This window comes from Sesamum indicum, linkage group LG16, assembly GCF_000512975.1.
Source record: "Sesamum indicum cultivar Zhongzhi No. 13 linkage group LG16, S_indicum_v1.0, whole genome shotgun sequence".
In the NCBI taxonomy this organism is placed as follows: domain Eukaryota; kingdom Viridiplantae; phylum Streptophyta; class Magnoliopsida; order Lamiales; family Pedaliaceae; genus Sesamum; species Sesamum indicum.
This window is the reverse complement of record NC_026160.1, coordinates 789,791-805,292: the sequence shown is the minus strand read 5'-3', so window position 1 is coordinate 805,292 and position 15,502 is coordinate 789,791. Positions and strand designations below refer to the sequence as shown.

The following is a 15,502-nucleotide window of genomic DNA, read 5'->3' as shown; positions in this document are numbered from 1 at the left end:
GTGCCATGCCATTAACAATTTAACGAAAATGGATAATGAGATGTAAACTGCAACTTTTTAGACTTGTGGGACTAATTCTATTGAATCGGAAAACAACAGGACCAAAACTATAAATAGATAAGTTATGGAATGTAAATTGCAATTTTTCTATTATTTGCCTTTGCTTTCTCTTTTCTCTTAAATGCTTCTTTCTTTTAATTAACAAATAAGATCGATATGAAGAGCTACTCTAATAAACAGATAGAAATATAATGAAGACTAACAGAGTGAGCTCGTTGTTAGATGGACATCAAAATTAGAAGCGTATTTATTATTTTTTCGAACAATGAGAAAATATTTATAAATAACAAATTTTAAGAAATGTGATTGTATTTTCCCCTTTTTAATGGGCTAAAACAACTAACATCCTATTTAATTTAAAATAAATAATTTTTTTAATGGGTTAAACTAACTAATTCATTGCAACTATTTTAAAAAATAATGATATAAAAAATATACACAAACCAAAATAATTGTTTTATTGAAACCAACATTTTATTTAGAGAGAAAAGAATAGAGACGGACAAAATATTTTGATATGATATAAAAATACATACACCAAAATAATTTGCTCTGTATTTTATTTAAATTTTTCCAACTTATTTAATCAAGTGTCTTTTTATCTGGTAATTAGCGCAAGAAGTTCGTCAAATTCGTAAAAATTATTTTTCTATGTCATTGACTAATTTATATCTAAATAATTATGCAACGGTAAATTCTTTTAATTAAAATGATTATATTTTTTTTAAATTTTATGCGAGTGGATAATTTATACCTCCGAACCTATGATATGTTTACATATTACCTTTGTCTTTTAAAAAATTACATATACATATACCAGAAACGTTAATATTATTTACACAAATTACTCCTACTTTTTAAAAAATTTCACATATACCCTCCAATAAACGTCAACACTACTACACAAACTGTCCCTATTTTTTTATTATTAGGAATGATTTCTATATTTATATTAAAATAGAAGTGATTTATATAAATAGATATAAATTAAGGACTAGAAATGTGATTATTACTAAACTAAATTAACCCAATATGAAAAAGGAAATGGCAAGTGAATGTTTTCCTTTGTTTTTTCTCAATCTACTCTACTTATTTTACATTTGTACTTACTATCTCTATAAATTTTACAAAAAGTTCTTACTCAAATCAGGTTCAATCGAATCAAATTAATCATAGAACAAGTATAATATATACTTGTCATGTGCTTAATCACTTTTGTAAATCGTACACCTTACACTTATCAGATAATTATTTCAGGTTCGATCAAACCCGATTTAGATTAAAATCCCTAATTTTACAATGCTAAATATATTGAGTTGAATGCATGATGACTACGAGTACATTCATTTTCTAATTTTGAAAGAAAATTACGGCGCCAACTATATAACTAAAAGTTACATTTATTATATGGTAAATTACAGTCATAAACCTAAAGTTTGATATAATTACAAATACTTATTCGTTATTGAGAAACTATAAATACCCTTCTAATTTGAATGTTCGTCTAACATCGAGCCAATTCTGTTAACATACGTTAGATTTTTATTTAATTTATGTGTTAAATTGCTCAAAATACCCTTTTGTATTATAAATTAAAATTTTATATATTCTTAAAAAAATTTAAATATTTTTATAAACTAATATTCTCTATGGAATATTCATTTTACCCATCCTTAAAAAATTTTATATTTTTTAGAAAATTTCAGTAAGGGTAAAATAATAATGCCTATTTTGCTGTTTAAGAACTACATAATATATTTTTATTTGAAATCGGTATTTGTAATGTTCGAAATGAGTGGCATTCATAATTGTATCAAAATTCATGAAAGATAGTTGTAATGTATTCCTTAGTTTACCCTTTATAATATATATCTAATTATTATCATACAATTACATACAAACATTAAGTAAACTCCTGATCATTTTTACGTAGAGTGTGTGGAGACCACAAGTATTAAATATTCTCTAGCAACAATATAACTCAAATTCTTATGTTTTTACATCCGATTCAATGTCGTTGACAAATAGTATATCTTTCAGTATCCTAGTTTTTAGCTCCAAATGTTTCAGATTCTTGAATGCTGAATATTTCACAACTATTTTCTAAGAAGTTACCAAGAATGTTAATCAACGACGTATCATTCAATTAATGTTGACAAACATTGGCAATGCTTATGCATCTGAAATCATGGTATAGGAAATCTGATAGGAATAAGATGTTAAGTAGTTTAGATAATCAGCCAGTTTTGAAATTTTAACCACATACCTGCTTCATCTTTATTTGTTATTGAACTCTGAGACATTTCTGAAGACAAGGCTTGTTATAAACCACAAGAGAAGTTACATTTTTACCAATAATCTCCACACGAGCAGGTTCCATCCTTGAAATGATGAAACCGGTTTGCATCTCTGACAACTATCTCCCTATTAACAAACTTTGATATTAATTTGGTTGCCAAATGGCAGTTCACACACGCCCGCAAATTCTTGATTATCCTAAGTGTAGTTCCAGGACTGGTACTGATGAGCCCATAGGCAATCGCCAGTCTCTCACTATGATTACATAAAGTCACCTCTTTGTCTTCTTTGTCCAAATCATGCAAAGCAGATTCTGTATCTGGGGCAAATCCAGACTCCAATAACCTCATCTCCAACCACTCGAGCTTTTTATATATTGCATCTGATCTTGGATGAGACTTGTCTCCTATTCGGAAAGCCTGAAGCTTCCCATCAATCTCAATCACACTATATCCTAAGTCTTTGTTTAATCCTTTTGATTTCATCAGTACTCGAACTTTTGCAACACCACCCCACATGCGGGCTGAAGCATAAAGATTCGACAGCAGCACATAATGTCCTGTATTTAGTGGGTCCAAATTGAAAAGTTTCTCAGCAGCATATTCACCAAGTGTCACACTGCGATGGATCTTACATGCACTCAAGAGAGCTCCCCAAACTGAAACACCTGGTTCAACAGGCATGGTCATGATGAAATTGTATGCTCTTTCCAAGTAGCCTGCTCGGCCTAACAAGTCGACTACACCAGCATAATGTTTTTGGCAAGGCTTAATACCATAATCTTTCATGCTGATGAAGAATTCCCACCCCTCTTCTACAAGACCACAATGACTGCAAGCTGTAATGAGGGCGAGAAATGTCACATCATTAGGGTGGACCCCCGCATCCTTCATCTCATTGAAAAGATTAATGGCTTCTCTTCCCCATCCATGTAGGCCATATCCCATTATCATAGCAGTCCAAACCACTACATCTTTATCTACAGTCCGGTTAAATACATCACGAGCCAACTCTACACTTCCACATTTCACATACATATCAATGAGTGCAGTGCTAACAATAACATCACCTCCCAGCTTACTATTTTTAACATAATTGTCCATCCATCTAGCTTGGTCGAGTGAACCCAGTTGGGCAGAAGCCAAGGCAGAGGATTGTATAGTCACAGCATCAGGCTGGATGCTTTTGGATATCATCTCCGTAAAAAGCTCTAACGCTTCATTAGCATGACCATTTTTAGCAAAGCCCGAGATCATGGCATTCCAGAGAATTACATCGCCGAACTTCATCTGATCAAACAATGATTTTGCAGCAGTCACTTGTCCACATTTTGCATACAAAGAAGTAAGCGCTATTCGCAAGTCAGGCTCAAATTCATGTCCCATTTTAATCACCAAACTGTGAAGACATCTTCCCTGATTTAACTCCTCCACATCAGAATAGGCCTTCAAAACACTAACCAAAGCTATGCAATCAGGCTTGACATCTGATCCTCTCATGTCTCTAAACATACTCAAAGCCTCCATGTACTGCCCATTTTGGGCATACCCCGAGATAATCAAAGTCCACGAAACAACATCCCTATTTTTCAATCCATAAAAAATAATCCGAGCATGATTATTGTCGTCACACTTCACATAAAACGATAAGAGCCCATTTTGCACAAACACAGCTTCTTCTAGTCCATGTCTAAAAATCTGCGCATGAACTGCCCGACCATAACGTTTAGCCAATAAGCTACCACAAGCTTTGAGTACATGAGGAAATGTGAACGTATCCGGACTCACAAAGGCCTGCCGCATTCGTGAGTACATTTCAACAACTTTATCGAAAATGTTATGCATAGAATACCCCCTGATAATTGCATTCCACAAGAAAACATACTGGTCAGGGAATTCCTCAAACAGGTGGCGAGCATAGTGTATTTCTTTGAGGTTTGAAGTGACATGGATCAACTTAGTGACTATGAAACCGTTGTTCTGCAGGCCGTGCGTGTATAATTGGCAGTGAATTTGCCTGAGATGGATTATGTGAGTAGATTTTTCGAGAAGGGACGTGTAGAAAGACTCTGCCGAAATTCTACCGTAATGACTCCTGCTACTGAAGAGGCGAGCAAATGTCAGATGCCAGTTGAAATTCTTGAGCGGCAGAAGCGGAAAACTAAAAACGCGTTGCAGAGAAACAGTGGGAAATGACATAAACGATAACCAAGGGAAGAACACTGCAAGGATCTGAGAATTCTTGTTGAAACACTGAGTATAGGCTTCCCAAGTAGTGAAGTCTAGTGATACCAAACGGGGCGGGTGGAGTGGACCCGCTCCAGACCCGTTCTATACGGTGTTTATTTGTTTTGTTTATTTTCAATTTTTAGTTTTTAAGATAATAATTAAAATAAAAACTATTTATGTATAAGTACTTTTGTTAAAATATATTCATTCTCGAGTGGAAATTGCACGATGAAGCATATACGAGTAGCCTAGTGCTACCCAGCATACCAGATATCCATCCAACCCCGGGCCCATAACATGAACCGCTTGAACAAATTCATATAGCAAGTCGAACAATTCATGTAGCAAATATCCGTTTAAAATTTACATCCATACTTAATACAACGATGAATGCACAATGTCGAGATAAATGCAGCCTCTTGGATACTCATATGAACTCTTGAGGTGGCTCTAGTTCATAATGAATACCAAGATTCCTCAAAGATCAAAATAATAATCACATGATAGCACTTAAGTCCATAGAGTTCGGAAAGCCATTACCGTATTCATTTTCGTATATATCATTGAATGAGTTCGAGAAAATTTTTACTCAAGTTTGTTACAAGAAAAGATCACTTTTTATACATTTATATAGCCATGCACGATAACATATATTATTCTCCATTTTCAAACTCTAATATAACTTTTAATGTTTCATATTAAGGTCCATGTGAATATTAGTCCTTGTTTACAACTAGTCTGGTTCCAGAGTTTCACCTATCATAACATAATTAAGTGGGAAATTTACATTTTTAGTCCTAAAATTTTAAATTATTAGTATTTTTGGTCCTATAACTTTTTTTATTTACACATTTAGTCCCTTGTTTTAATGAATTTAGTCCTGAACATCTTACAGTTTGTCTTTTCTTTTTTTGGCAATTTTAGTCCTGTATTAACAATTTCGGTCCTAACGACTTATAGTTACAGGACCAAAAACGATATCTATTATACTATGAAGGGGACCAAAATTATCAACACAGGATTAAATTTGTCAAAAAAGGACCAAACGTAAAATATTTAGAACTAAATTCGTCAAAGAACTATATATGTAAATAGAGTAAGTTACAGAATCAAAAGTGTTATGAGTTGAGCAATTAAAGTTCCATCCTTAATCAAAGTTAATTAATAGAAATCATAAGTTATTGTTAACCACAAATACTTATGTTTTCTTTTAGTTGCAAAATTGATTATCTTTAAAATAACTTAACATTTTATCTGTGTAGAGCTATTTAGTTGCAAAGTTTAGAGCTATTTTCACCAACTAGAGATTCATTACTTAAAACAATTAAGGTTTAAACCGAGTAAATTGTTGATGAGGTTAGTCAATTCAATTGAATTAACTATAATATACTTATAAGTTACTCATTATTATTAGGGATAACGACATTCTCCTCCTTCGAAAATTACATTTAGTATCTCCGAAATTTGTTTTTGTTTAACAAATAAGTTCCTCATTAGTCAAAATGCACTGAATTTGCTAATATTAATAAAATAATCAAATAAAAATTCATATTTTCTCCTAATTGACTTATTACTGATTTGTTGCAGGTCAAAGTAAATTTTTTTATGATCAAATTATTCTTATACATCTCCACATGTCAATACATGTGAAGAGGTATATTTCCACTGTTATAAGGGTAGTTTAGTTGAAAAAATTTGACTGACCTGCAGTAAATTAGTGATAAGTCAATCGATAATAAATATAAAATTTCATTAACTTTTTTGTTAATATTATGGCCGCACCTTAAATATGCAGATACATTTTAACCTATTTTACTATTGAAAGTGTTTAATTTACAAACACGCAATAATTTTAACTTTTGTGGTGAGAATAAGTTGCAGAGAAAGTTGATAGCATTTGAAACTAAAACTGGAATTGAGAAAAGAAAAACTAAAGTTGGAATATTTGGCCAAAAAAATTTAATATGTATCATTTATTAATAAGTTGTAGAATTATTATTGTTATTATTACTATTATTATTTTTATTAGATTTTTATATATAAATCACTTTTTAATAAGAATAATGAAAAATGTATCTGGAAATGTTATTAGTTATTGTACATACAATAAAAAGGTAAGAGAAGATTGAAGATTTAAAATGCTTGAGAATTATTAGTTAAATAATGAATTTGAAATTCTTGACACAAATTTCTTATAATTTCAAGGGAAAGGTATTATTTTAGTTCGCTAAGTATGCTTAATTTTAATTTTAGTCCGATAACTATGTCCATTTTTGTTTAGGTCCAATAACTTACGAAATTGCTTAATTTTAGTCCTCTGGCAGTTTTTTGGACAATTTTACTCCTATGCAATTTTTGAAAGGCAGTTTTATTCCATATGCACTCATAGGGGTAAAATTGTCCGAAAATCTGCCAGAGGACTAAAAGTAAGCAATTTCATAAGTTACTGGACCTAAACAAAAATGGACATAGTTATCAAACTAAAATTAAAATTAGACATATTTAGTGGACTAAAATAATACTTTTTCCTAATTTCAAATAAGAGGTGGATGTGGAAAATCAAAACCGCAAGAGATGTGGACAAAGACAGTGGTAGTTTGCATTTATGCAGGAAAAAGGTGAGGGGAGGGGACAAGGGTTCCTCAATTAACTCAGACGCTAATAGTGTGAGGATCTCCCAAGTGTTGTACCATCACCTGAGGCCACCACCGTTTTTGGCATTCATGCACATTTCATGACTACGGAACCTTAGCCTTAAACTAAGTATGCTCCTACTCTTAATGTTTGCCTCAACTTCTGCAATATATGTACATGCCTTTTTATCTCATAATATTCAAATTTATTGTAATTTTGATCGTGTAATTATAGGCGTACGGCATTTTGATTCGCTTTAAGAAAAGGGACTTCCGACCGATCCATTTGTTTTGTAAATTCTCGCGACTTAAGGGCGTGGTTTGTTGGAAAGTTTTGAATCTGTTGGATATTAATTGGCATTGTGCAAGTCATGTGTCGGCTTATATTTGAGGACACATTTTTCGGCTGACTTTCGAATTCCTAAAAAAGTAAGTCCTCATTTTGCCAAATTTACATGAAAAATGGACTAAATGTATGTTTTATTTATTAAAGGATCAAAATGGAAAATACCTAGTTTTTGGTTTAGTGTGGCAGGTTCGACTTTTGGTCCACTTAGATTTTAATTTTTGGCAATTCAGATCAGTATTTTAGAATTTTTGGTTCATTTTTTGTTGGAAAATATCAATTGTTTCTGAAAAAGGCGCATTTTTTAACACGTGACAACTCTCTTTTTTTTTTTTTTTAGTGAAATTGGCATTTCTAGCATAAAATGGATCAAAATTGTTATTTTTTTAAAATTATTGTTCACCATTACAAAATTAAAATCCAAATGAACCCACAACGCCACCTCTCAAAATTATCGGATGGATAATACATTTTTCCAGCTATATAACACTATATGAATTAGTACATACTATGTTCCGGTGAGGCCTAGTTCAATTGGTAAAATTGAGGCCCTATGACCCTAAAATCATAAGTTCGAAATCCACCCACGTGTGAGATGTTATTCTACTTTAATTGTAAATATTAATTATATATAGTTATTTGATATTAATGATAAATATATATGATTGTTGTAGTTGTTGGTAATTATTAAATATAAATATTTAATATTGATAATTATAATTAACTTATTTAAATGAATAATAATTTATTATCTTCACTTAAAAAATAGTATTTAATATGTAGTAGGGAACATCTATACCTAAAATTGAGGTTAAATAGAGACATTACTTGTCATTATATATATCATTACATAAATAATTAGTATAATAGTGTGATACACACCAAAAAATAAACTATCCCTATTTTCATCAAAAAATAAATTCCATTATTATATAACTAACATAAAGAAAAAAAAAAAACCCTCCACACTCATAAACAGTTGTCAATGATATATACTGCCACACCGATTTGTTTTAAAGTCGAAAATGTCCTTCAACTGATACGTTAACTAATTCTACTTTCCAGGTTTTAAATTGACTGATAAATTAATTTTTTTTCATTTAATTCTTTTAATAAATATATTAATTAATTTATATATTTTACTCTTATTTATAGTATATATATTTGAGAGCGTAAAATATTATTCATTATCCGCACAGAAGAACAACACGTCACAGCAACTAGTAATATAAAATATTCTTGAAAAAAGTAGAAAATTTCGAAACTTCCATACATCTTTTCGGAAATCAAAAGTACCAGTTTTTCCCATAATTTCTACCAAAAGTACATACGACGATTTTATTCAAAAAATCTTTGTGTACGTGGCGTGTACGACAGTTGCATCCCTTTTCTTCCGAATGAGAAAAATAAGAAAAAGGATAAGGCTATATTTAAAAACATTTACTTTCTTTTTCTTTTATAGGGTATGATAAAAATCTTCATTATTTATTAATTTTGATTTCATTTTATGACTTTATGGGCATCATGACGTAGTACTTAGGTTCTTTCCCCCTCAAATGTCCTGAATTTAAGCACTAAAATAGAATGGAGAGAACGTGAAAATTGCTTCAATCCTCCATTAATAATACAGAAATGGGAAGTGAAAAGTTGGCCATGGTATGGCATGCGTGAACCCTCTTTCATGCTCTTAATTAGGGAACATTATTAATTATTTATTAATTAATTAATTGATTATTGAAAAGAAATTGCAATAAAGAATCACTTTAGTGATAATTCATAAAATTGTCATTAGAAATTTAAATACATATGTATGTAAATTTAGTGATAATTATTTTGATTGCAATAATTAGCAAGACATTAATATATAAGGATTAGTAACTGATAATACATTTATAGTGATAATTTTTTGACCATATATATATATATAGCGACAACTATAATTATTTCGAAAATGTTGTCCGTATGCAGGTGCCATTAATTATTTATAGTGACAACTTCACGGGCAATTTTTTGTTATAAATTATTGATTGGTACATAGCGTCTTATATTGTATTTATTATCATAAAAAATTATAGAAATTGTATTAATGTAGCAAAATAATAATTTATCACTTATTATTATTAGTTTAATTATTATTGTGAAATCATTTCTCTAAGCACGTACGTAACTCCTCCATTTTCATAAACTTTAATATTAACATCAATTCATTGATAATTTTGGTGGAAAAATATTATAATGAGGCTATTGACCACTTCAAGATAATATATTTTAATCAACTTTTCCAAAACATAATATATATCATATATATGGAGTAATTGCATTTTTCATCCCATTATTTAAAATTTATAAACTTTTAGTTTCATTAATCACAAAAACTACAAAAATAGTCTCATAACTTCTAAAAATTCTCATTTCGGTCATCCTGCCAACTATTTTAAAAAATAACAAAATAATAAACCACGTCCAGTCCCCGTTGCACGTAATTTTATTCATCAATATCCTCACCAAAGTTCATAGGAGGATTAAAAATGATATTTTGTCAAAATTATAGGACCATTTCCCAAATTTTCATAACTAACGGATCTAAAACTGTACGTTACTTAAGTTATCGGATGAAAAATACTATTTTTTTCATATTACGTGATCGCCGCTACATATAATAATCAGTCCAATGATAACTTTGACATCAATGTTAATTATAGTATATAATAAGCGTGAAAAGTCGACCGAAAATGAGAAGAATTTGGGAAGTAAGCCCCACAAAAAAGATTTCTATATTTAGCAAAAACAAAGCTGCTGTGTTCTTTGCGAGATTGCGGATAAAGTAGACTAACACTCCTACCATTTATTACATGATTATTTATTTATTTTTATTATTTTTGAAAGATTACATGGTATCTAGTCTTTTCATCTTGAGGTTTGAAACATGCAGGTCCCCAATCAACCCTTCTTCTCATTCAGATTTGACGGCTGCAATTGAATCCCAAAATGATCCATAAAAGCCACTGTGCAAAATTCCATTTTAAACCAAATTTCATCAAACTAAAGTCATGCAAAGTTGGTTTTTAATTTTGATGCAAGTGTGTGTATATAGGAATAATTACACTTTCTTTGCTTGAGATTATACGTAAATTTTGTTTAGTTTGGAAAATTGTATATAGTACTTTGAGGTTTGCTTTCGGATAACATATAGGTTCATTCATGAAAAACTCACTCAATTTGTTGATATTAACAAAAAAAAAAAATGAATGAAAATTGATATTTATCTTCGATTAATTTATTGCATGTCAAATAATTTTTTTAACTAAGCTACGCTTTTAACGGTGAAAATATACCTTCTCACATGCACTAGTGTGTGAAGGTGTGTATAAGGGTAATTTGATCATAAAAAGATTTATTTGACTTGCAATAAATAAGTAATAAATCAATCAGGGGTAAGTATAGATATTGTCCGATTTTTTGTTAATATCTGCCAATTCTATGAATTTTGACTAATTGAGGACTTATTTATTAGACAAAAATAAACATCGAGAGTACTAGATATAATTTTCTAAAACAACAGGGGGTCGATGTATAATATACCAAATCTTACGGGAGAAGAGTGTAATTATCCTATATATATAATTGTCTACTATCGAGAACTTTGTTACTAAAATTGTTATTAATTTAATTAAGGTAAATTACATTAACATCTTCTGAAGTTGGACTTATTACATAACCTTATGTCATTTGTAAAATTACAACTACACTTCTTGAGGTTGTAATTATAATTACAAGTACACTTTCTATTAAGTAGTGAAATTCTACACAGAAACTCTCTTAGGGAGTGTGTCTATAATTTTATAAATGTCAAGAAATATTGATATGATCAAAATTAACTTTATATGCTAATGAGGCCTAATTCAGTTGACGAAACTGATGTCCCATGACATTAGAGGTCATGGTTTCGAATCTCGCCTTATATGTGGGATATTGTATCTACTGAATAATAAGTGTTGGTTGGATTTAATTTATTTAATATTATTCATCAAAGTATGATTGTTGTAATGTTTGTTATTAGATATCCAACAAGATTGATTGTTATCAATTTACTTCAATTAACTTCATACAATGTCGATATGATTAACTCTTTAACTAAAGAGGTAATAGTGTAACATAATTAATCATTTTCGATGAAATTTCTTTATATAGTGAGTTTTGAAATATATAACTTCGAGTGTGAGGAAATTCTCCATAATAAAATTTTAGGGTAAAAAGCAATTTACCCCTCGTATTCTCATAAAAGATTAAAACACCTCCATGTGATAAATAAATAAGCAAAAAAACCCAAAAGCTAATCGAGGGTAGATATCATTTTTTTTCAGTTTTTTTAACAATATCAACAAATCCAGTGAATTTTGACTAACATAACTATCTATTTGTTAGACGGAAGTAAAATCCTGAAGTATCAGATGTAATTTTTCGAATCACAAAAAATTTATGCGTAATTACACCAAATATTAGGACATAAAAGTGTAATAATTCCTAAAACAAAAATGCTTTGAACTTTCACTTTTTTGACTTTCTGTTGTAAAATATTCTTTTTTTATACCTTTATATTTATATGGTTGAAAAATCAGGCAAAAGCAAAAGAGTCCATAGCTATTGTAAAAGGTCTGGTTTGAACAATAGCTAATCCCGAAAGAGTGAGTTCGTGGATACAACCTTGTTGAAATGCGAAGTCAATTCAAATCATTCGTCATGCTCCAGCAATGAGTTTACTACCACAGGCAGATTAATATTTAAATAGATTCTATATTATAACTTACCTTATAATAAGACACACACTACAAAAATTGATGAAGTTTAAAAATCATGGTAAATTATACTGTCTATTAGAGTCGGATAAAATCGATGCGAAAGTTTAAATTTTGACCATGATTAATCGATATCCTCCATAATTTTATCTACGGAGAAATATTTGCCGTAATTTATAATTGTAGCAGAAGTTTGGGGATAGCTTGTAGAAACAACGGTTAATAGTCATTGCGCAACTGTGATTAATTAGTATCTGATATAATTTTTACCTTTAACCATAGTAATTAACCATAGTAAAAAGTCATTTCTGGTGGTGGGACATTTAATTTTACTTGAGTTACTACCTGAGTATAAAAAAAACTTAGGCACAGTTTAGGCCTCTCTTGTATAATTTGTTGTTAGATAAATGATTACAAAAAAATGATTATGATTTGATTTGGATTCACAATTTCATATAATTGATTATATAAATACAAATTGTAGTTGAATTTTAAAATTAATCTCGTTTTTAATATTAATGAAAAAATTAAAAAAATATTTAATAGGCATAATAAATCATTAGGTCAAGGGTAATTATGGTATGACTAAAAACTATAAATTAAAGCTTTTATATATCCAACCATAATTTGTATGAAATCCATCCCTAAAAAGTAATTATTGAAAAAGGGAAGAAAGAACACAGAAAAAGGCTTTTGACATTGCAAGAAATATGACATTTAACCATGTGTTCTAATAATAATAAAAAAGGCGTAGCAAATAGTTATTGACCATGATATGCGATGGTTGTTGGCCGTAAATTTTGAAAGGGTGGCTAAAATATTTTTACGTATGGCTCTTAGCTGTACTAAATAATTTTTTGAATATGGAAAAATGAGCTTTTTTACATCGATTTTATTTAGCCGTGATTAATAATATTGCATATTTGACAGCCTAATTACAATGCCAAGCATGTGATAGTTAATTTAAAGCATTTCAAGTCCAAAGTAACAGGAAAGACATCTCTAATGTCAAAATCAAGAACTAATCAACACAACACTTGCAAAATGTTACAAGACACATTCACCAACCAAGTAAGCAAAATATGCTATTTGGTCGGAACAACTGCATTCTTATACTACATAACTCCTTCATGGCACAAAGGGGAAGATGGACTTCATGGACTAATTGACACAACAATCTGAAATCAAACAAGTCTACACAAATCCAAATACAACAGACAAATTATAAAGATGAAATCTTTCAATCTTTGTCTTCTCCTAAATCTGAATTTTTTGAAGTTGCATTGATACCATGTCTAGCTAGCTAGTAGATGCTGGGCATGTTGTTCCAAAGGCAGGAGCCAAAGTTCCAATCTTGGTTTGACGTCCCCATTGAGGCCGCAACTGGGTTGTACTGTGAAGCGTCCGTTTGATTTTCTACCGTTTCGTTTGTATCATTGGTCAAGACGGGCGAGTCACTGTCATTTCCTTCATCCCAATCTGGAATTGGAACCGATAATGGAAAATTGTCCAGAAGGTTCATCAAATCATCGTCCATAGAAGCGATGGCCTCTCCTGGAGCCTTAGTTTCCAGGCCTATGCCATGCCAAATGTTATAAACATGAGTGACAACGTACGAAAATACGTCTAAGAAAATAAAATAGTTCATATGAGATCAGAGTTGGGATGAGTAAAGCAATTAATATTGCCCAATAATTTAATTCAATTTAATAATAATTTCGATGCCCATCATTACAGGCGATTCCTTACTGTAACATACAGCTACTTTTCAATTAAATGTAGGGTCATCTCTGACACATACATGGACCCGACTTTGTCAGAACGCAAAGTCATAATTACAGCGGCTATCATAAATAACGCGTTTCTAGTAATGACTTTAAACCACTCCGATTCATGAGAATTTTCCGGCCGGTGAAATAAGTGATCGGAAAAAAGTGAAATACTACTCCATAATGGTTGTGCTAGGCCTCTAATCTCCATGCATTTCACAAGAATAGTAATAGCAACATCTAACTAAAAATTTAGAGATTGCTTTAGTTTATGAATATAGTTAAAAAAAGAAAAGTTCATACCTTTATAGTTATTATCAGAACTAGCATTCTCCTGGCCAAATTCAAAACCTGTTGCTTCTTCATGCAAATTTTCAGCTGCAGCAACAAAGGGGTCCTCTTGCTTTTCAGGACATGCCAAAGCTCGAGATTCCTCGAACAAATCCTCCAACAAACCGCTGTTATTACATCGTGAAAAGCTTGTTTCAACGTCGTACTGATCGTCAGCAGCATCACTTGATGTTGTCCCCATCACAAAGTCGCTTGAAGAAGCGGCTGGTGTTACTGTCCCCTGCACCGACGATTGGATTGAAGGCAGCCCAACAACCCTTATCTCCGGATCAGTGTTGATGTCATAGTTGAGAGAATTGTACTGAAGCAACGAAGGAATTGGCAACGGATTCGACAACCCCTGACTGAAAAACGGCGCAGCAGGCAAAACGGATGGAGTGAACGACGAGTTTGAGTTGGCCAACGACAGGGCGAGGCTGCCATTGCTGGCACGGTAAAGCTTCAATTGGTGGTTGATATATGGAGCGTTGGGCTGGTTTTGTGGAGGGGCGATCATTGGTTGAGAATTAAACGTTTCGTAAAAATTCAATGGAATTTGATTCGGACGGTGGGATGAAGCTAACACAGATGACGAAGAATTGAGTTGCTGGTGCTTTTCTTGTTGCACTACTTCTTCAGGATAAACTGGCAAGCCGGCACGTTGGCGCCTTTTCAGCCTGGTGTTCCAGTAGTTCTTGATTTCATTGTCTGTTCTTCCTGGAAGCTGTTTGTATAAGGGGAAAAAAGGATTCCATAAAAATAAAAGAGAATTCATAATTTCCACAAAATCTACACGAGATAAGTCAGATACGAGTCGAAAATGACTGTCGCTCAATGACGATAAGTTCATGAATTCTTGAAAAAACAAAAACATCTATGGATGGAAAAAATATGGACCTGAGCAGCCATGCGAGCCCATTTGTTGCCGAGTTTAGCATGAAGCTCGACGATAAGTTTCTCTTCTTCTGCAGAAAATGCACCTTTCTTGAGATTAGGCCTCAAATGGTTAGCCCATCTGAGCCTACAACTTTTTCCGCATCTC

At 31.5% G+C, this 15,502-nt stretch overlaps 2 protein-coding genes across 2 annotated transcripts; both read right to left on the bottom strand.

Moving 5' to 3' along the window:
• LOC105178496 (pentatricopeptide repeat-containing protein At3g12770) lies at positions 2,307–4,648 on the bottom strand. The gene has a single exon (XM_011101981.2). It carries the CDS (start codon positions 4,554–4,556, stop codon positions 2,409–2,411), a length of 2,148 nt encoding a protein of 715 aa, XP_011100283.1. The 5' UTR covers positions 4,557–4,648; the 3' UTR covers positions 2,307–2,408.
• LOC105178495 (transcription factor MYB101) lies at positions 13,365–15,502 on the bottom strand (the record flags this gene model as incomplete). The annotated part of the gene is given in 3 exon segments (XM_011101980.2): positions 13,365–13,936; positions 14,434–15,184; positions 15,358–15,502. Coding segments are annotated over 3 exon segments (1,168 nt in total), but the record flags the coding sequence as incomplete, so codon positions are not given.